This window comes from Geospiza fortis, unplaced genomic scaffold, assembly GCF_000277835.1.
Source record: "Geospiza fortis unplaced genomic scaffold, GeoFor_1.0 scaffold361, whole genome shotgun sequence".
NCBI classification, from domain to species: domain Eukaryota; kingdom Metazoa; phylum Chordata; class Aves; order Passeriformes; family Thraupidae; genus Geospiza; species Geospiza fortis.
The window spans coordinates 1,333,767-1,352,074 of record NW_005054356.1 but is presented as its reverse complement, the minus strand read 5'-3'; the positions used below and the strand labels follow the sequence as shown (position 1 = coordinate 1,352,074).

General features: G+C 39.8%; 1 protein-coding gene across 1 annotated transcript in view; it reads left to right on the top strand.

Annotated features, from left to right (window-relative positions):
• The window catches only part of GNAS (GNAS complex locus), an 80,036-nt gene extending 65,825 nt beyond the window's left edge, over positions 1 to 14,211 (top strand). The window contains exons 5-11 of the mRNA XM_014308077.2: positions 3,921 to 3,975; positions 4,324 to 4,397; positions 4,818 to 4,876; positions 6,009 to 6,129; positions 7,076 to 7,206; positions 7,727 to 7,794; positions 8,668 to 14,211. Of these exons, the coding sequence (XP_014163552.1) occupies positions 3,921 to 3,975; positions 4,324 to 4,397; positions 4,818 to 4,876; positions 6,009 to 6,129; positions 7,076 to 7,206; positions 7,727 to 7,794; positions 8,668 to 8,814 (655 nt within the window). The 3' untranslated portion in view covers positions 8,815 to 14,211. The remainder of the gene's footprint in view (positions 1 to 3,920; positions 3,976 to 4,323; positions 4,398 to 4,817; positions 4,877 to 6,008; positions 6,130 to 7,075; positions 7,207 to 7,726; positions 7,795 to 8,667) is intronic.
• The last annotated feature ends 4,097 nt before the right edge of the window (positions 14,212 to 18,308 follow it).

The window sequence follows — 18,308 nt, the reverse complement described above, 5'->3', positions numbered from 1 at the left end:
TTCATGAAGTGTCTTTCTGACACTGAAGATGAGATCTAATTGTGTCTTTTAAGGGAGACATTTTATATGGAAATTCAAGTTATGACTTGACCAGAAAAAAAAACCTGATGGAAATAAAGCTCTTCAAATATAGGTGTGTTGTCAGTTTGAAGACACCTTTCCAGTGTTGTTCTAGGCTGAAAACAAAAGCTCTTCTTCACAAAGCAGAAAAAAAAAATAATTCCTGCGTGCCAACCATTTTGTCATATGAGAGAGAGAAACATTTCAGTTGCTGTTTATTGAGGAGGCTGTCGGGAAATGCTCGAGGAAGGAGCCTGAGTTCCCTCCCGTGCTGCCCCAGCCAGTGAAGCTGTGCTGCTTCTCAGGTGGAAGATTTTGTGTGTCACACACCTTTCCAGCAGGGAAAACAAACTGCACTTCTTTGTCTGGCAGCAGCTCTGTTCATTCAGGAAATTCCCTCCATAGGGATAAAGCAGCTCTCTCTGGATGAGAGAACTCCAGAATAACTCAGGTGCTGGCAAATATCTTCAGCTGAAAATTGGGACATGGCTTTGACATAATAGGTTTTAGTTAAGACTTGGAAAGAATTGAGGATACATGTATAGCTTAATTACTCAGACCTGCTGGAGCTAAGGAAAGCCTCTGTGTAGCTCTCTGTGAATCTGCCCTTAAAATTAAAGACACTTTATCTGTCACAAAGATCTGCTTGGAACACTTCACATGTGGTTTTCCTTCCCTAAGCTAAAAAAAGGGGACACAAAAATGCAGCATATTCTTTAATTTCAGGTTGTTTTAATTTTTTGTTAATACCTTTTATTTCAATATCTCAGAGACACAACTGGTGCTGTCCTAGAGATGCTTCCTCTCAGTGTTGCTGACTACAAATAACATGAAGTCTTTTGAGGTTTTTTTGTCAGTGTGTGTCAGAGCAGTATCAATGTTTTATAGCACAGGCAGAAGAGCCTCTTACTACGTGACAGAATTTTGCACAGCAGTAGCTGATCCTGTTATTTAGTCATGTCCAAAATGTGGCCCAAAGTGAGAATTGGCAGCAATGCTGAATGAATTATTTGCTTTCTGGGAAATAGCTTTTCCATATAATCTCTGGGAAGATTTTACAGAACAAAAAAACAACACCTAACTTTGTAACTTGGTTCAAGGCTTGCTCGCAGTATAAAATTTGGTTTTGTGGTTTGACAGTTTTATGTGAATTATTTCATCAAGGTCACTTCTATTTCTCCCTGTAAGTTCACTGCTGACACAGTAGATGGTGGGCACATCTCCAGGAGGCTCAGAACAATCTCTCACAGCAGTGAGTTCAGCACACAAAGTCGTACTCAAGTGGCCTCGCTTATGTTTTGGGTAGAGCATAGCTAGAATTAAAAATAGAAATTAATGATGGTGAATTTGTGTTTATTTTGAATTGGGCTTTGTTCTCATCTGACTGGATTATTAGTTTAATTTAGTGGATAAATTGTTTGGTTTTGACTAACATTGACTGAGAAGTCTGTGAACTCAGTGTATTGATGTTTTCTGGACTCTCATGCTCCCGCTGTTGCTCCTTATTTTAGGTGTATCAGAGCAGGTCAAATTTCTGCTCCCCTTTTCTCCTCACATTTGTTTTTACATTGACCAACCAAAAGAGCAATTCCCCTTCTTTACATGTGAGCAAAAAAAATCAAACTATTTTGAATGCCTTTCACCCTTTCTAAAGCTCCTGGAGCAGACTTTGATGAAAGGCACAAGGAAAAATCTTCATGGAACACGTCACTGTGCTCCATTTTCCCTAAAATGCCCTGGAAGCAGGAGGGGTTTTCTGGTGTCTGTCACACAGTGAAAGATTTCCTTCTCCAGGGAGCGTTGTTAGGAGTATCAGATGTTGCTGAATGTTAGAGCTTGTTTTGGGGGGAAGAAGAAATATTTATTCCATTTGAATTTGTTTCACCTGGCATGAGCATTGCTGTTGGAATTCATCTCTAGTACAGTACTACTGCTCCTATGTGGCTGATGTTTTTCAAGGAAATCATAGGCCTAAAAATAGTCTGCATAAACAACAGTAAGAGGTTTGTACTTTCAGTTCCAGGTTTTAGCAATATCTTGTTGTTATTTTCTAATTTTCAGTTTCCAAAATCCATTAAGCTGATTAGCTGAGTGTTTAAAACAACAACAAAAAAAAAACAACCCAAAAAAAAACCCCCAAAACAAAACCAAAAACCCACCTCTTGTGGAACCCAGCATAAAATGTTCTGCTTGGATAAATTCATCCAGAAAGGCTGGGTGATTGCAGTAATCACCTTTGTATCTTGATGAACATGTTCTGTTCGGAACATTTTTCAAGCATCCTCCAACTTGTGAAATTGCCACGTGATTCTGAAACTGTGCTCTGAGGGGAGAGGATGGGGTGGAAACGCTCGTGCTACTTGGAACTCAGGGCTGTTGTACTTATTTAACATCCTCTGTGTACTGAACACAGAGTTTTAGATCTTCCCTTTGGATTAAAAAAAAAAAAAAAGAAAAAATTACTTAACAGCTTGGAAGATATGAGGAAAAAAATCCAGCTTGCAAATTGCAGAGCACAGTTTGTCACCACTTTATCCTTGCTAGTCTGTGGCCATGTCACGTTCCCTGACGGAAATTGATCTTTGCACTTTGTCTCACGTGTTTTTGTAACGTGTTAACTTAAGATACATTTTAATGTGTTTAAAATTCCGTAATTCAGTCTAAACAAAAATTAATTTTCACATGTCTCTGAAGCAAGATCATCTAGAAAAGGGCATTGTACTGAAGCAGTTGTCAAAATACAGGATTTCCCCCCCCCCTCCTTTCCCTGCTCCTCATTAGGTGTTTCAGGTGGGGCTGAAGCTGGGGCTGACTGGTGTGGTGGTTTTAGTGGGAGTTTTTTGGGTTTTTGATTTGTCAGTCTGGGACAGGGCTCCCTTTTCCCCTGTTGAAGCTGTGACTGTTGCTAGTGCACATTAAAGGAGGCAGGGAAAACTCACCTTTCCTTTGTGATTTCTGCTTCAGAGAGAAAACAATTCCTGCAGAGGAATTTCCAAGGGAGCTCAAGGCCTGTTGGTTTAAAGGCTGATTAATCATTGATGTTAGGGGTGAAGCACTGCTGAAGGGGAAGGGGCTGAGCAAGGGGCACCTGGCTGAGGACCTGGTGTGGGACTGGGGGCAAACCCCATAAAATCTGCATCCTGAGCTGCTGCTTTGCCACCACAACAAAGCAGAATTCACTGATTCCTTGAGATTTTTGCTCTTTGAGTTGAAGTGAAAGATAATTATGAGGTTATAGTTAATTGGTAAGAAAAAAAATAAATACTCCAGACTATCATCTGTAGGTAGTACCTATGAATTTGAACGAAATATATCTCTTATTACCCATGCAGCCAACTACTGCTGCTGCTCCAGAAAGTAACTGAAACAGCAGCTGACAGAAAAATCAGTGTCCCCTCTCGCTTGTACTGAAATTGCTTTAGGGCTTCCATTTATCTGAAGAACTACAGAGTTGATAGGTTGTTTAAAAATCCTCATTTTACTTTCTGGAGAAGTACATGCGGGCAATTTGCTGGAGTCGTTGTTTCAGCGTTCACAGCAGCAGTTCCACGGTGGGATCCTGTGAAGAAATGCCCCAAATTAAACCCCCGGGGATGTTTTTGGGGGAGAGCCCGCGGGAGGGGCTGGATGGGGTTCCCAGATGGATTCACTGAGCTGCTCTCAGCCCTCTGCCGGCCGCTGCTGGGAACGGTACAAAATCCCAAATGTTGCCTTTCCAGCGTGTGATTTTTCATCATTTTGTGAGCCTGAGAGCATTAAAATGCACCAGAATTTATCTGGGAACTGTCAGTTACTAAAGCATCAGAAATTTTGACTTATTTGAGAGTGATGAATTTCTCTTTTTTCTTTCCTCTCTGCAGTTTTCTAGACAAGATTGACATAGTCAAACAGAATGAGTACACCCCATCTGACCAGGTACGTGGGGCTTTGGGAGGAAATCACACCATTTATCTGCCCCTTCATCTCTGGGGGGAAATTCATGCATTTTCTAATCACCATTTCAGGTATTGCCATGCATTGTACATATTTTGTATTCCAGTAAAAATGGCTTGGTCCTTTGGACTATGTTTATACACATAAATGATGTACAAGATTACATCACTTATAAGATTTCCATCGTGCTTCTGTGACACTGAACACTCCAGTGCTGTTCCCTGGTGGTGTAGTACAGCATGGAAAAAAAGGGGTTTATTTCCATTGCTGGATATAGGGAAACTCACCAAGTATCTGTGTTGAATCAATGCATTTCCCTTTATGCTTTAGGATCTTCTCAGATGCAGAGTTTTGACATCAGGAATTTTTGAAACCAAGTTTCAGGTGGATAAAGTAAATTTTCAGTAAGTATAATTCTTTCTTTTTTATCTTTTTGCAATTTTTAATACAACACAGACAAAAACCAAGGTAAACTGGGAGGAGAGCCTACCATATATTCATTGAGCCTACTGTATTTTTCCACTATCAGTGTTTAATAAAAGGAAGAATTTTATGGTTTTCTAATTTAGTAGTCTGGCTTGAAAATGAAATGCTAATGGTGCACTTTATTTTAAATCACAACAAAATGTTTTAAATCTATTTTCTCTGCATGCCTGTGTTCATGGAACTGTTTACCTGTTCAGGTTCTTGTAATCTAAGATTCCCTTTAACTTCTGTAATACAGAAGTCCTAAAGATTCTTACCTTTTCTGCTTGCATGCAGACACAAACAAAAAGCCCAGCACACAATGATTCTGACTAACTGGATTTATGTTTTTTTCTCAGTATGTTTGATGTTGGAGGGCAACGAGATGAACGCCGAAAATGGATCCAGTGTTTTAATGGTAGGATTATAATTTCTGGTGGCTTTATAAAATAGTTCTCTGCAGAATTGTAGTGCCTAATCTTCATTTTCTCAACTGTATGAAATCCATCATCTTTCCATGTAGCTTAATAAGGAGTTGTATAACTGTCATACAGGATTGAGTTTTTTCTTGACGTGTAAGCTCCTGTAACTACACAGAACATCTTCAAGGAGAATGCAGATGGAAAGGAATTTGAATTTGATAACTTCAGCTTGTCCATTTTTTTGGCTTCCCTCTCTTCAGTTAATCAAATATTTTTGGAGGTGGCTTTGTGCGTTATTTGCCAGCATAGACTTCTTTGTTGTTTGGACAAAGTAGCAATGAAGTTACACAAAAAAGTCCACCTTCTTGTAGAACAGTTACAGTGAGATCCTAGAGATGCAACTTGGAATTCATGGCAAATTGCTGCAGTTCCTGTCACAGAATCACCTGGACACTGTCTGTGTGTGTGGAAGGACTGGGCAGTATTTTCTTCTTTGCTGTCAGTAACAGATTTGTTTGGGTTTTACCTCTGCTCCTTCCTCTTCCTGTTACCTCATGGTCTGACTCATCTGTGCTGCTGTGCCCGAGGTAGATGAGCCTGGCAGAGTGAGGGACTGGATCAGCACAGGGATCCTGATCCTGGGAATGCCTCCCAGGGAGGAGATGGGGCTCCAAGCAGTAAAACACATGCAGGGGGACCACTGCAATTAACCATGAATTCACTGCAGCCTGCTGCTGTTATTACTGCCCTTTACACAAATCAAAAGTGCTCTTTGTCCTGAGGTTTTCCCCCAAGGACCTCCCTGTCCTTTCCTGATAGCTCATGGTTGTTTCTAATTTTCTTTACACATTTTAAATCCTTAAATTCTTCTCTTGGCTTTCTTCAGTTTCTCTCTCTTGCTCCAGTTCCTTTCTTTCCTACATTTTCTGTCATTCTGTCAGCTTGTCTGTCTTCCATGGTTTCTTCACTTTCTTTTCTGATTCCTGGTACTTAAAAAGCTGTCAGCAGCAGCATCCCAGCCTGTTCTCTGCAGGGAGCTGCAAGTCTGGCAGCTTCTCACTGAACTTCATGATTCCTGGGTATTTCTTCAGAAGCTTGGCATTAACTCAAGGGTATTTCTTGCTTTAGATGTGACTGCTATCATATTTGTGGTGGCCAGCAGTAGCTACAACATGGTGATACGAGAGGACAATCAAACCAACCGGCTGCAGGAGGCACTAAACCTCTTCAAGAGTATCTGGAACAACAGGTCTGTGAAAGGCTCTTCTCACTGAGGTTCCTGGTCCTGTCAGCACTCGTGGAGTGGCCTGGCTGGGACAAAGTTCATTTTCTCCATAACACCTCATAGAGTGCCATGGTTTAGGTTTTGCCCAAAACAATGCTGATAACACACTCGTGCTGCTGAGCAGTGTGTGCAGAGCCCTCTCTGTTCCTCACTCTGTCCCTGCAGTGAATCCTCAGGGCTCTTGGGAGGGAACACAGGTGGGCAGATCCAAGCTAACCAGAGGTGTGATCCATGCCACATAACATCATTCTCTGCAGTAAGGGGGAAAAGAGGGGATTTTGGGAGGTTACCCAGCTTGGGGGTATTGGTCTGCCCACAGTGATTGCCTTTGCATCACTTGTTTGGTCGTCTGCTGGCTTTTACTTATCCCTCACTAATTAAACAGTCATCATTTATATTTTATCTTGACCCCCAGATTTTTTTGCTTTCGTTCTTCCTTTCCTCCTCCTCCACCCCCTGAGGAGGAAGGTGAGGGAGGAGCTGCCCACCAGGGTTAACAGCACAGGGTCTCTGTTGTTCACATCTCCTGGCACAGTCTGGGCTGGTTCTTTGATCACAGCCTCCCACCTCTAATGTTCATTAATCTCAGCTCATTGCAAAGAGCTCTGCACAGCCACTCATTGGTGGTTGCCGTATTGAGGCTGAAGTAATTAGTGATGGAGCAGTGCTCTGGGAGGTGGAAATGCTCCCCTGGGCTGGGTTTGGATTAACAGCACAAAGTGGGGAGCACCTCAGGCTGTGCACACCTGGAATTACACCCTTGGGATTCAGGTATAAAAAAATCTTTCCAAATCATTCCAGTGTGTCATATGGCCTTGTCTCCAGACATGTTGTGTGACTTACTTTATCTTAAGTTTCTCTGTGATCTGGGCTGCGCCTCCTCACAGTGTTTGGTTTCCATTTTGCACAGGTGGCTACGGACCATTTCAGTAATCCTTTTCCTGAATAAACAAGATTTGCTAGCAGAGAAAGTTTTGGCAGGGAAATCTAAAATTGAAGACTACTTTCCAGAATTTGCTCGCTACACTACACCAGATGATGGTAAGATTTTTAAGTTTTGTTTGCAATTTATCATTTCCTTGTTAATTACATCTGTGATGGTTTTGGTAGCTTCAACTAGGGCTTCAAAACTCTTAAGTAGATGTAATCATCAATGTCTTTTAGCCAAATTGTAATGTTGAATTTAAGGTATTAATAATAATGAGAGATTCCTGCCTCTTAAATGTTTAAAATATTAATAATTTCATCATGACAAAATCCTTTTACTTTGGTGTAGATCAGAGTCTGACATTTTGTCACAAATGTGTCCTCAGGACTCCTCCTAATCCTGCCTGTGGACATTTCTCTTACCTGCCAAATGCCTGGTACTGTGGCCATTGTAATGGTGCCTTATTCTCCTGAAATCCTACTGCATTAAATAATGTCATGGTTTGTCTTGTCTCACAGTCAGTTTTGCCAAGTGGATTTCTGTCATATGTGAGCAGAAAACAAGTTGAGATTTTTAGGTGTTATTACCAGAAAACACCTGTTTTAATAAGATGCTTCTTTTGTTATTAATCAGCAACACCAGAGCCTGGTGAGGATCCCAGAGTTACAAGGGCCAAGTATTTTATTAGAGACGAGTTTCTTGTAAGTATTTCCTTTCTCTGCCTGTTTCTTCTGTGATTCTTCTCAAACCCAAGCTCTTGCTCACCTTCTGCCATTGCAAAGTGCTGTCACTTCTTGTGTTGTTTGTATTTAACATCCACATTGCATCAACCAGTGTTACATTTATGAGCTTTACTACTGTTTCTTAGCTGCTTTTTGGATATTTGTTTGTACATAATTAAATAGTGAAAGAATTGGTGAGAATTAAGAAACCCCAAATAGAATGATGATTGAAGTCCTGCTGTTAATAATGGGGCCCCATTTTTATTCCATGCATTATTTCTAAAGATAGAGACTAATCAAGAGATGCCTCCTTTGTCAGATATTAATGTTCTTTTCGTATTATCTTTCCCATTACTGGTCAGCTGAAGCTATAATGGATGTAGAGATTTTTTTTTAATATTGTTACAATTACTTGTAATGCTGAGCCTGGCAATCAAATTGTGGACTCATTTTAAAATGGAGCAAAACAAAAAGTTGAGGGAGGCTAGATGCAAGTGTAAAGCGGGGATAAAATTATGCTTTATACAGGGAGGCAAAATCCTGCTTTTTTCATGGCCAAATGGACTAGGAGTTGTGTTGCTAAATCCACCAAAGCTACATACAAATAATGGCATTTTCCTGAGTTTTCATTCCTCTCTGAAATTCCCCAGCTTGCAGTGGCCACCTCACTGTATAATTGTGATCATTTTGAATTTCAGGTGAAAACCCTGTGTGCATTTTGCCACACAGTTGCACTTTTTGAAGGCACAGCTCACACGTGCGCGCCTTCATTCAGCCGAGCTCTGGGGACGGGCTGGGGTTCCCCCAGGGGGTTTTATTTTTAACCCAGTGTCTCTCTCTTGCTCTGCACAGAGAATCAGCACAGCAAGTGGAGATGGAAGGCACTACTGCTACCCTCACTTCACGTGTGCCGTGGACACAGAGAACATCCGCAGGGTTTTCAATGACTGTCGGGACATTATTCAGCGCATGCACCTTCGCCAATACGAGTTGTTGTGATGGAGAGCACTTTTTTCTGTGTTTTGGACTCCTTATTCCTTATTAAAAAAAGAAAAAAAACACCCTTGCCCACATAGGGTGGAAGAGAACTGTTTGAATCTCCCATTGATTTGCACCCCTCAACTTTTTCTCCTTGCTGGACAATAGCAGCACTTCTAAGCTTGCTTCTGTACCCCTCGGACAGTTTGAGATGGCCCCTAACACTTAAAAGGCCATTTCCATGAGGATTCCCTAACGCTGTTATTAACAAAAAAGAGAGAAAAAAAACCCAAACCATACAAAAAAAAGAAATAAAACCTAATTAATTAAAAGCCCTGAATGTGGAGCACCTGAAAGAATTGGGGATGAAAAAAAATTAAACGTTGAAACAAAAATTGGGGGAGAGAAAACTTTAGGTAATTTAGCACTGCTGTGGGCATAATCCTATAACCCGTGATCTCCACTTTGTATCACTCACTGCATCCGAGTAACGAAGGTGCCAAGTCACAGACCAAGTTTGAAGACAGACCCTTGAGTTTGGTTCTCTGACTGTAATGTGGCTTTGGGCGGAAATACTGACAATTCTCCAGCAGACCTAGACAGTGCAAAAACCAACTGCTACCTTTCAGAAGGGTATTTTTAAAACCAGTCTTGGTGGTCTAAAGACAACCATGGACATTTAAGAATTGAACTGCGTATGGCCTGTGATTGCAGAAAGAGTTAACCACACACTGTTTTCAGTTTGTCCACTGATGATCCCGTCTGCTCTAAAAATCATTATCTAGACTGTAGTCCTCACAGTCTTTCCCTTCTTTTTCTTCTTCCCTTCCCTCATTTTTTATTTTACTGCTGGATTATTATTCTTGTACAGACTGTAAAATGTATTATTTTGTACAACTTTATTGAAAATAACTTGTAGAAGATCTTTGTGCCTTGATTATGGCTGTACCTGTACAATGAGCTAAGATGTAAGTATGTTTGATTGCGCTGTACAGCTTTGTCAACCCTATCTGCAGCATTAGCTCAAGGTAGGGAAAATTTATCTGTAGTTTAGTTTTTCTGGTTTATAAAAGAAGGAAAAATACTGTTTAGTAAAAAAAAAAAGGAAAAAAAAGGAAAAAAAAAAGAAAAAAGTACAAATTGTGCAAACTTAACCACTTTAAAAGTGAGGTCTTCAACAAGTGACCAGATGTTGCAGCATCGTGCTTTTTAATTTTTAGCTTTAATTCATTTAAATCTCTATCCAAATGCAAAACATGGCTTGTTTCTACATAAAACCAAATTTTGCTACAAATTATCAATGTTAGTCTTTGGTCATTCATAGTCCTTTTTTTGCTAAAGACAAAAAAAAATAAAAACCAGAACAATAACAGACACGTAGGGCATCATGCAGGTCTGGTGACCATCTCTAGACTGGGCCAAATACCCACCAACCTCGGCTTGCGCTGCGTGGGCAACGACAAGGAATGACAAGGTGTGCACTGCCCTTGGATTTGGCCACTGAATTCCAGTTTCAAATGACATTTTTATTTCTCTTTTAATAAAGAGATACTTTAGAACCTTTTTTTGTTTTATATTAACTATATAAGTAGCTTAAAAGTGAAGATGTGTGGATTTTTTCTTAAACTTGAATAATTTATGCAAATTATATGCTTAGAACAACATGTGGTACAGTAAAAAGAAAAAAGAGCAAAAATCACTGTAGCAATAAGAGAGCATGTAATTTTAGTAACTACTACACTGCTTTATATTTTATACCTAGGTGTTTTATGTCTCTGTGAGTGTGTTACTTTTTCATGTGTCTAAACCTACGTGTACAATTTGTACAGAGTCAGAAATTACAGCTGTAATAACACATCTAGAACAGTGTTAGCCTATATTACTCAAATACCCCTGTTCCCCCTTCATTTACACCCCTAAACTGATCTGGATCTTAACTGCAGTGACTTTAAAAGGAAAAGAAACAAAAACAAACACCAAAATTCTTGCCTCTTTGCCTTTCACACTAGCTTCCCTCCACCCAAGAGACTTTCTTTGTTTGGGAAGAGATCCAGTTTAAATCCAAGTGAGGCGTGGTCAGTGATGTCTGTGCAGCTAGATTTGCTTCAGGTATCGGATGCCTTTTCAATACTAAGAACTGCAGCTGTTCAGAATTGTGACTTTTCATTTGCTTTTTTGGCTGAAGTCTTAAAATGAATCACACAGTCCATTTTCACTGGAGAGCAGGGATGTGAGGGAGTTACTATCCCATCTCAATTCAGAATTACTTCCAGAAGACACTGAATAGCTGAAAAATTTTAGCTGCAGTTGTTACTCGCCTTTCAAGAATGATCTTTCCTGTTCACAGGTTTAGACAGTTGCCACCTGAACTTTGTAGAATTGTAGAAAACATGACTGAAAATAGGCCCCTCCAATTCAGAATGTATCCAGTGCCTGTAAGTGAAGGGCTGGCGTTTCCACTAGCTAAAAATGGGACACACATAGTGGAAAGGAAATTCATTGTGAGCCTTAAATTTAGTTACAGGAGCCAAAATCTTTATTTTAGTGCCAACCCTTATCTTTTTAAGCCTAGGAGGAGTTGGTGTGAACACCAAATTTATAAATGGAGAAAACCTGTAGTGGTGTGAGGAATGTAATCTCTTGTCTGAGAGAAACAAAGCACCTCCATTTAAAAAATTAACAAAATAAGCTTCTTCCTCTGATGAGGAGGACACATAATAACAATGAGCTATGTAAGACAGCAACAGATTAAGAAACCTAAAGCTTTATATGAACAGATATGTTTAGGGGATGGTTTGTTTTTTTTTTTTTTCTTATGTGAGGAAAAAGGCAATTGTTTTGAATATGGTTGAGTTGCACAAGTACGGAGCGTGTGTGTGTCTTAATGTCTCAGTATTGCCTTTGTTAGTCTCTTTATTAGTCCATGCAGTTTGGTGGCCTGGTAAATGCAAGTCTTATTTTTAACAGCTTTCTTTTTCCTTTTTTTTTTTTTAAATACAAAACCATAAAGCTTTAATGCTTGCTATTTAATAAGTGTGTTTTCTTCTGTCTCTAATTTAGTGGCCATAATTTGCAGTTAATTGAACCATTCCAACCTAATGCTTACCCATATTTCTTAGTTTTGTTTTATTTATTTATTTGAACTTCTTGTTTTCATGATTGAGGACTGTCACTTCTGTCTCATTCATCTGTTTGGAAACTTCTGACCTTACAGCCAAAACTTAACTCATTCTACTCAGTATTCATCGTGATGCTGAAGTGTAAGATACCTGCAAATGTAAACACTACCACTTTTATTAATAAAAGCAAATACAGTGTTTTTAGGGCACATTTGCATCCCTGTAGTTGAGGTTGTGTCAGTATTTCCATTGTAAACCTATGGAGGGTTGGCACTAAACTGCCCTAAGCTGAATCTTGGCCATACAAGGCTTCTGCTCAAGCGTGATTTTGGCGGGTTGATTTTTCAACAGTTTCCAACACAAACTCTTGTTTCTGTTTTAAGTTATTCAACTGTTTTGTTGGATGGGGGTTGGTTTAAAAAGAAAACAACAAAAAACAACAAACAAACCTGGTTCAAGATTGTTTTTGGCACTTCTGTAACTCAGAAATGGTTTTGATTTTAAAACAACCTTCGGCAAGCCAGTAACCTACAATATGGTCTGATCACTTTGGGTATTTTGTAAAAATAATAATAAATTGTAGAGATGTTGTGGTTTCAAAATCAGCTACTGTGCATTTGCAGTAACTTATTTCAACCCAAGAACTTTTAGCAATTTGTGCATCAGAGCACACATTCAGTGTGGTGCAGCAGAGTAGGGATAACTCCTAAAGATTTTTTTCTTTTTTAATAATGTGGAGAGATAAATCCACTACAGACTAGAAAAGGATTCAGCTGCCTCTGAAAGCATCAAAAACTGCTCTCAGAGGCTGAAACTGGAGCTCTGCAAGTTGGTAGGAGCAGACTTTGATGCAAAAGCCTAGGAAGGCATCCTGGATCAGCTGTCATAGGCAGGAGTCCTGAGGGCTTTTCTTCATTTATCTGAAAACTGTTTTGATTCGTGGCATCAGGGCAGGATTTAACTGAGGGCATGTCCTAACTGCAGAGGAAGGGAAGCTAGCACTGCTCCACTGTGCTGCACAGAATTGATACCTGCAGGCTAATTTCCTCCTGCCAGAAAATCTATGCACAGATCTATTCATGTTCATGGCTTCAGAACTTGAGCACCTTGTAATTCCTCGTGGTGTGTTGTTGCTGTAAATGATGGAGGATGTTTTGTATTATTTATCTTATTTTCCAATGTCAAAAGTTACATGCCAGTAGAAAGAAAAGACAGAAACACAGGAGATTGACCCCAGAGCTGGAGGCAGAGCCCGTGACAGCTGAGTACCAGTCCAGTGCCTTAGTGACAATGCTCTTGGTGATTGGTGCTATACAAATGTCTAAGAGTGATAAAGTTGTTCTAAGTTATAAAATTATGTGACTCATTGTGGAAGAGAGTAAATTCTCTTCTTTCCCCAACTGTACCTATTGTGCTGTGTGTATTCCTAACAATGCTGGCACTCCTAAGACCTCTTCCATAGAAGTAGATGTTAAAATTCCTACTAACTTTAATAAGCAGGATCAGGGCCATAGATTATTATCAGTGGAAATCTCACACAGGAGCAGGTCCTCATCTCTGAAATACCTGTTGAGTTTGTGTAACAGTAAAAATATTTATAAGCAAACATCTGTTTGCAGTCCAAAACTAAACTGTGCCCTTCTTCCTCAGCTTGCTATCTCTGAAAATTCATCTGTTGGGAAATAATCCTCCTGTTCTATGACAAACTTTGAAGCGTCTTTGTAAATAAAATAAGCTACAAAAGGGATTTCTGAAGCTCTGCTGATGAAAGCCTGACACTGAAAAATCCCTCTGGTGACTGACAAGACAAATTCCAAGAGTGAGCCTGTTTTAATCCTGGTCATACTCAGTTGGCTTCAGTCCTGTGAGTGGATGCATGTCAGGGTAGGTAAAACTGCTTCAGAATTTTACTGTAGTGCACAGACTGCTAAAATTTGAGCCATAAGTACTGGCTTTGTCATGAATTGTTTTGATCCCTGATTCTCATTAAGAGCTCAAACTTCTTTTTTCCTGGTTACTTTCAGTGTACTGAGCTGAGCAAAATGGGTGCAGTACAAAGCACAAATCTGACCTGGAAGAGCAACATGGGAGGAGGTGGGAAGGCAAATAAAATCTCTCACTGCATTCAATGTAAAAATAATAAGGTGGAGGTTTTTGTCTGACATCTGTGTCCTATAAACTTAGCCTGGTCCTGTGAAAAACAGGGAATTCACCAGAGTAACAACAGCATTGATACCTCTGTAACATGGATAACTGACCAAATATGTAACAGATAATTAAAAATCCACCAAAAAACAAACTTACAGATTTCCCTAATTTTTTTCACTTAGGAAGTCTGACTCAAAATTATTGAATGACAGAACAAAATGAAACCTTTGAACATTGTCCCAGACAGGGAGAAGGATACATTTTTGAAGGAGAAGATGGTGACACTAGGGATTTTTGTGTAACATGCTTTCTAATGCTGGGGTACCAGCAGACAAATGTGAGCTAATTCAAAATTAAAATGTGAATTTATCTCTTCACTTTAATTTACCCAGTCATTTCATTGAATGAGTTGGCTAATTAATTTTTTTAATTTACTACTATGCAAGTTTGGAGAAAGACAAGCCTAGGACAGAGGCAGTAATGTTGGGAATTCTCTCAGTTCTGTTGTTCTGTCATGCAAACTATTGTTTTAGGCTGTGAATTTTATGTGGATTATTAACAGAAGTACAATGTTTCTATCTGTAGTTTTCTGGTATTTGATGTGACTTTGGAACTGTATCATTCTTGCAGCTGAAATGCCAGAGTGCCCAGAGGAAGGAGCAGCTGTGTCAGGGTTGGGAATTGCCACATCAGGGGGGCACATTCCAGTTCTTTTTTTGCTACATTTTCAGTTTGCTGTTGGCAGGATCAGAAGAGCTTCCACAAAAAGACAAATTAGGGGTTGGGTGATAGAACTAAATACTATGGAAGAGCTCAAAGTATTAATGAGAAATGTTTCAGACTGGTGCTGAGGTGGAGCCATGGAGATGTGTCCTGAGGGGGCTGTGAGGGCTGATGAATATCTCAGTAGTTTTAATCTCTGTTCTCTTACTGTTTGAAGGCACAACATCCAAAATGAAGTAACAAATTGTGACAGTTTTGGTGCTAACCCTGAGTTCTGTTTCTCACAGGGCAAAGCTCTGCTGGGCTACAGAGGTTTGTCTGGGAGCCCAGAGCAGCCACCAGCAGCAGCTTTTGGGAACCTGTTTGCGATTTAAAACTGGGAAACTTAAAAGCCAGTTGCTCTGTCCTGCAGCATGGCCCAAACCCTGCTGCCTCTGGGTTCAGCTGCTTTCTCCTCTCCTCACCCCCCTCACTCCTGGAATGTTGTGGTTGATAAGAGAATAGAGCAGAAAGAAAGGTATGAGACAACTTCAGAGTTCAAAATCCATCACCTTGGACCCTGAAAAAGAGATTTAGGGGGAAAAATTCTTCATTCCCCAGGTGAGTGACCCAGTCTGGCATCCTCATACAAATTTTCAAGGTCAGAGAATGAATCTATCCCAAAAGGCAGGTTTATCCAGTTAAGAAACTGAAAAAAAAAAAGCACAGCAATTAGAGCTGGAAGATAGTTTAGTGGAAGGTGAGTTTAATGATCAGCATGAAAATCAACTGGAACTTGCTTTAAAGCAAGAAAATGTTTCCACCACAGGCTCATCTTGAGAAGCACTTGGGGCGTTGGGAGGCTGTGTTTAAAGCAATCCTCACTATATAAAATACAGTTCCAACTTTTAAGTTGACATTTGAGGGACACTGGAATGACATCACATCAGCAACCTCCAAACCACCTTGTTTTGTCTTAGAATATTCTTGGTTACCTGGTGAAGTGTTGTGTGTTCAATGTCTGGAATAACTGTTACCAGTACTTGAGGTACAAACAGAAATGCTTCGTCTTGAGGCTCTGCTTGAGAAGGAAGAACTCTTTAGCCAAAACTCATTAGCCTAATGATGCTGCTGTAATTTCCTACTCCATTGGAAAGTTATTACCTTAACTCTAGTTGAATGTATTGGCTGCTTTGTAAAGGGCTAACGATTACAAAAATACAAATTTATGCTAAAAGAATTTGTAGAGGGTGAGGAGCAGAGGGAATGACAGAGAATGCCAGGGTGGATATTTTTAAAAAACATATAAATAAAAGACAAACAGTTTTGTTGGAAGTCGTCTCTTCTGTTTGGGATTTTTCTTCTATATTTTAGGAAGGAACCAAATTAAGTTGGATGATTTCATCAGCTGTATTACATTCAGCTCTTTAGGCAGCAAATCCTGAAATACAGTTGTTAAAAAATTTGGTGAAAAATCAAGCAAATTTTGATAGTTGGAACTGAAACTTGAGCATTTGATACTTTGTTTATTTTTCTGTTAAATAATAACAAAAAAAGTACAAAAAGAAAAAATAATGCAATTTTCCATGTTCCTGTACATCTGGCTCTTCTTCATACACTTTCACTTTCCAGAATGCCTTTATTGCTTCCTCAAATCACACAGCAGAGACACCAAGGCTGACCTTCAGTGGATATTTATTGGGTCCAAATTTTCTGTCTCAAAATTTATCTCAAAATTTGCTCTCTGCCTCATCAAAATCTCATTAGATAGAAATTGTCACCCAAGAATATTTTACACATAAAATGTAGTCAAATATGCATTTAGGGGAAAATTTGTTGCATTTGTTGCTGCATAATAAAACCTTTCAGGGACATTCAGGTAAATCTAAGTGCTTTTAGTCATGAACATTTCACTGATACTTTGTAAAACAAAACTCCATATGGGGGAATGCAGTTTAACCCAAGAGACAGCCAACATTGTTTCCATTCAAAATTGTAAAAGTTTAGTTAGCAAAATCCATTTCTGGTACATTTAATATTTCATCACATTTTAAGCGATATCTTGAAACTGTTTGGTTTAATCTGATTTTACATCTTGTTTACTGACCTGAAGTGAGGCAAGCTTGGATATTGCAATTCTGCAAAGGGCTATTCAGCAAATGTCTGGCTGTTACAGATCTCCTGTTTCCTTCTCAAGGGAAGCTGAAAGTAAATGCTTTGAGTATTGTTCATTCTTTATATATTAAAAAAATCTTTTTCTGTTACTGCAATCAAAATAAAGAGATATATAAAGATGGAAAACTTCTAGTTTTAAGATTCAGGCACTGAAATTGTATCATAAATGTCTAATACCACTATGTCTCTTAATGGCAGTTGGTGCTGGGGACTGTCCCCATTTTCTACTCTGTTAAGCAGGAAGTTTTGTAGCATAATTACCACTGAAGTCCCACAAGTCCAACTGTTGTCACCAGACAAAACTTTTACCTGCTCTGAAAGCACTTTACTGAGGCTATGAGTGTTCCAGGCCATAAGCTCTGGCACAATGAAATTCTCTGGGCTGCAGATCCCAATGTCCTGCCTAGGAGATGTACAGCAAATTTTGATTGTGGGAAGGAAGATTCTCCTACCTATATAAAAATTGTCGTGCAAAGTGTATTTAGCTGAACTTTCTGTACAGAACCAGGATCTCCGCCTAAGCCTCATGAAGTCTCAGACTTGTGGTTTTCCCATTCAGTTTCATTGGAATGTTAAGTTCTGGGCTCACTTTTCCTCCAATTTGAAGTTTTCTCAACCTTCTGTTCAGGTGTTATAATGGTTACTCTGAAATCACCTCCAGAGAACTTTTCTTTCACCTAAAAGCTGATGCAGGAGGTGTAGAGATGTTTCTTATGAGACTCAGTGCTGTTTCTTTCTTGGTTTGGGACGGATTAAATTCAGATCTGGTACTTTCTTAGGAACCTCTGACTGGTTAATCACTCTGTCTGTTCCAAGTTCATTATTATTTCTCACATCTATGGGATGGAAATTGCCTGCTAACCAAATGGAGATGAGCCAAAAACTTTTTCTCAAGGATATTTCCATTGGCTCCCAGCCTCAGCCTGTCTCTTCACTCCCAGTTCGTCCCTCATATAAAACGACCACAGGCACTGGGATGCCCTCACTGTCCCCCTGCCTGCAGTGGAAAACGTGGAAAACCTGTCCCTTGTGGCTCTGCTTCAATCTGCGTCGTTTATCCTGGAAAAGTCTTTTTTCCTTTCTGCTGGCAGAGCAAAAAGAATCGAATGTTTCTCTCCTGAGTCTTGAAGCAGTGTTCCAGGAAAAGCTGCTTCACCACTGTAGGGCAGCACAGGACAGCACAACTCTGCTGTGCTGCAGCTTAGGTGCTGGGGTACACTCTCTGTATTGAGCTTTGAAGTGCAGCAAATCCCTTGATTAGCACAGCAACCACAATTGAGCACGGATTTTGTTTGGAGGAGATCCTGTAACTTATTTCTGAACAGGGTTTTTGTTTGGCCTTTCTTACCTAGCAATGCATGGAAGACAATG